This window comes from Aureococcus anophagefferens, assembly GCF_000186865.1.
Source record: "Aureococcus anophagefferens unplaced genomic scaffold AURANscaffold_1615, whole genome shotgun sequence".
Classification (NCBI taxonomy): Eukaryota; class Pelagophyceae; order Pelagomonadales; family Pelagomonadaceae; genus Aureococcus; species Aureococcus anophagefferens.
In genome coordinates, this window is record NW_008706477.1 from 1 (window position 1) to 1,322 (window position 1,322).

The following is a 1,322-nucleotide window of genomic DNA, read 5'->3' on the forward strand; positions in this document are numbered from 1 at the left end:
ACTCGGAGCAGCACTCGGCGGCGCCGACGGCGCCGCGCTCGGAGCGGCGCTCGGCGACGACGACGGCGCCGCGCTCGGCGACGACGACGGCGCCGCACTCGGAGCAGCACTAGGCAGCGCCGACGGCGCCGCGCTCGGAGCGGCGCTCGGACGCGAGGACGGCGCCGCGCTCGGCGCGGCCGTCGTCGGCGCCATCGTCGGCGCGGGCGTGTAGGACACCTGGAAATCGATGGAATCGGTCACGGTGGCGTCGTCGTCGCACGCGAGCGTCAGCGTGTACTCGTTGACCTCCGCGTCGCCCGGGACCACCTGCACGTCCTCGCCGTCGTTGTCCAGCGAGTCCGAGGCGACGACGTTGCCCTCGAGGTCGGCGACGACGGCGGACACGGTCGCGCACGCGCCCGGGTCGCCGCGATACGTCCAGAGGAGGTCGCACTCGACGAGCGAGACGCACGTCGACTCCGTGCCGATGCTCGCGATCTCGACGAAGGACGCCGTCGGCAGGGGCGACGGCCCGGCGCTCGGCGACGCGCTCGGCGACGGCGACGGCGCGGCGGACGGCGACGACGAGGGGTTGGACGTGGGAGCCGCGCTCGGCGACGGCGACGAGGGGTTGGACGTGGGAGCCGCGCTCGGCGACGGCGAAGGCGCGGCGGACGGCGCCGAGCTCGGGGACGAGGAGGGCGCCGCGCTCGGAGAAGGCGACGGCGCGGCGGACGGCGCCGAGCTCGGGGACGAGGAGGGCGCCGCGCTCGGAGAGGGCGACGGCGCGGCGGACGGCGCCGAGCTCGGGGACGAGGAGGGCGCCGCGCTTGGAGAGGGCGACGGCGCGGCGGACGGCGTCGAGCTCGGGGACGAGGAGGGCGCCGCGCTCGGAGAGGGCGACGGCGCGGTGGACGGCGCCGCGCTTGGAGAGGGCGACGGCGCGGCGGACGGCGCCGAGCTCGGGGAGGAGCTCGGGAGAGAGGACGGAGTCGCGGACGGCGTCGCTGAGGGTATCGCGGTCGGCGTGACCGTCGGCGCGACCGTGACGGCGTCGTAGAGGGCCTGGATCGACGCCGCGTCGAGCGCGCTCGCGTAGACGTAGAACTCGTCGATGGAGCCGTCGAGGTAGTAATTACTGTTCCACTGCCCGAGGCGGAGCGCGTTGTCCGAGCCCGTGTCCAACGCTTCGGTCCCCGTCGCCGCCTGCGTCCCGTCGAAGTAGAGGGCCCAGTCCGATCCGTCGTAGGTCAGGCAGTAGTGATGCCAGTCGCCGTCGTCGGACCCCGACAGCGCGACGTCCGTGTCGGCGCCCCAGAGCTGGACTCTGAGGCTGCCGT

General features: G+C 75.0%; 1 protein-coding gene across 1 annotated transcript; it reads right to left on the reverse strand.

Annotated features, from left to right (window-relative positions):
* Positions 1–219: 219 nt before the first annotated feature.
* AURANDRAFT_69385 (hypothetical protein) lies at positions 220–1,322 on the reverse strand (the record flags this gene model as incomplete). Its single annotated transcript, XM_009045153.1, has 2 exons — positions 220–520; positions 983–1,322. Coding segments are annotated over 2 exons (641 nt in total), but the record flags the coding sequence as incomplete, so codon positions are not given.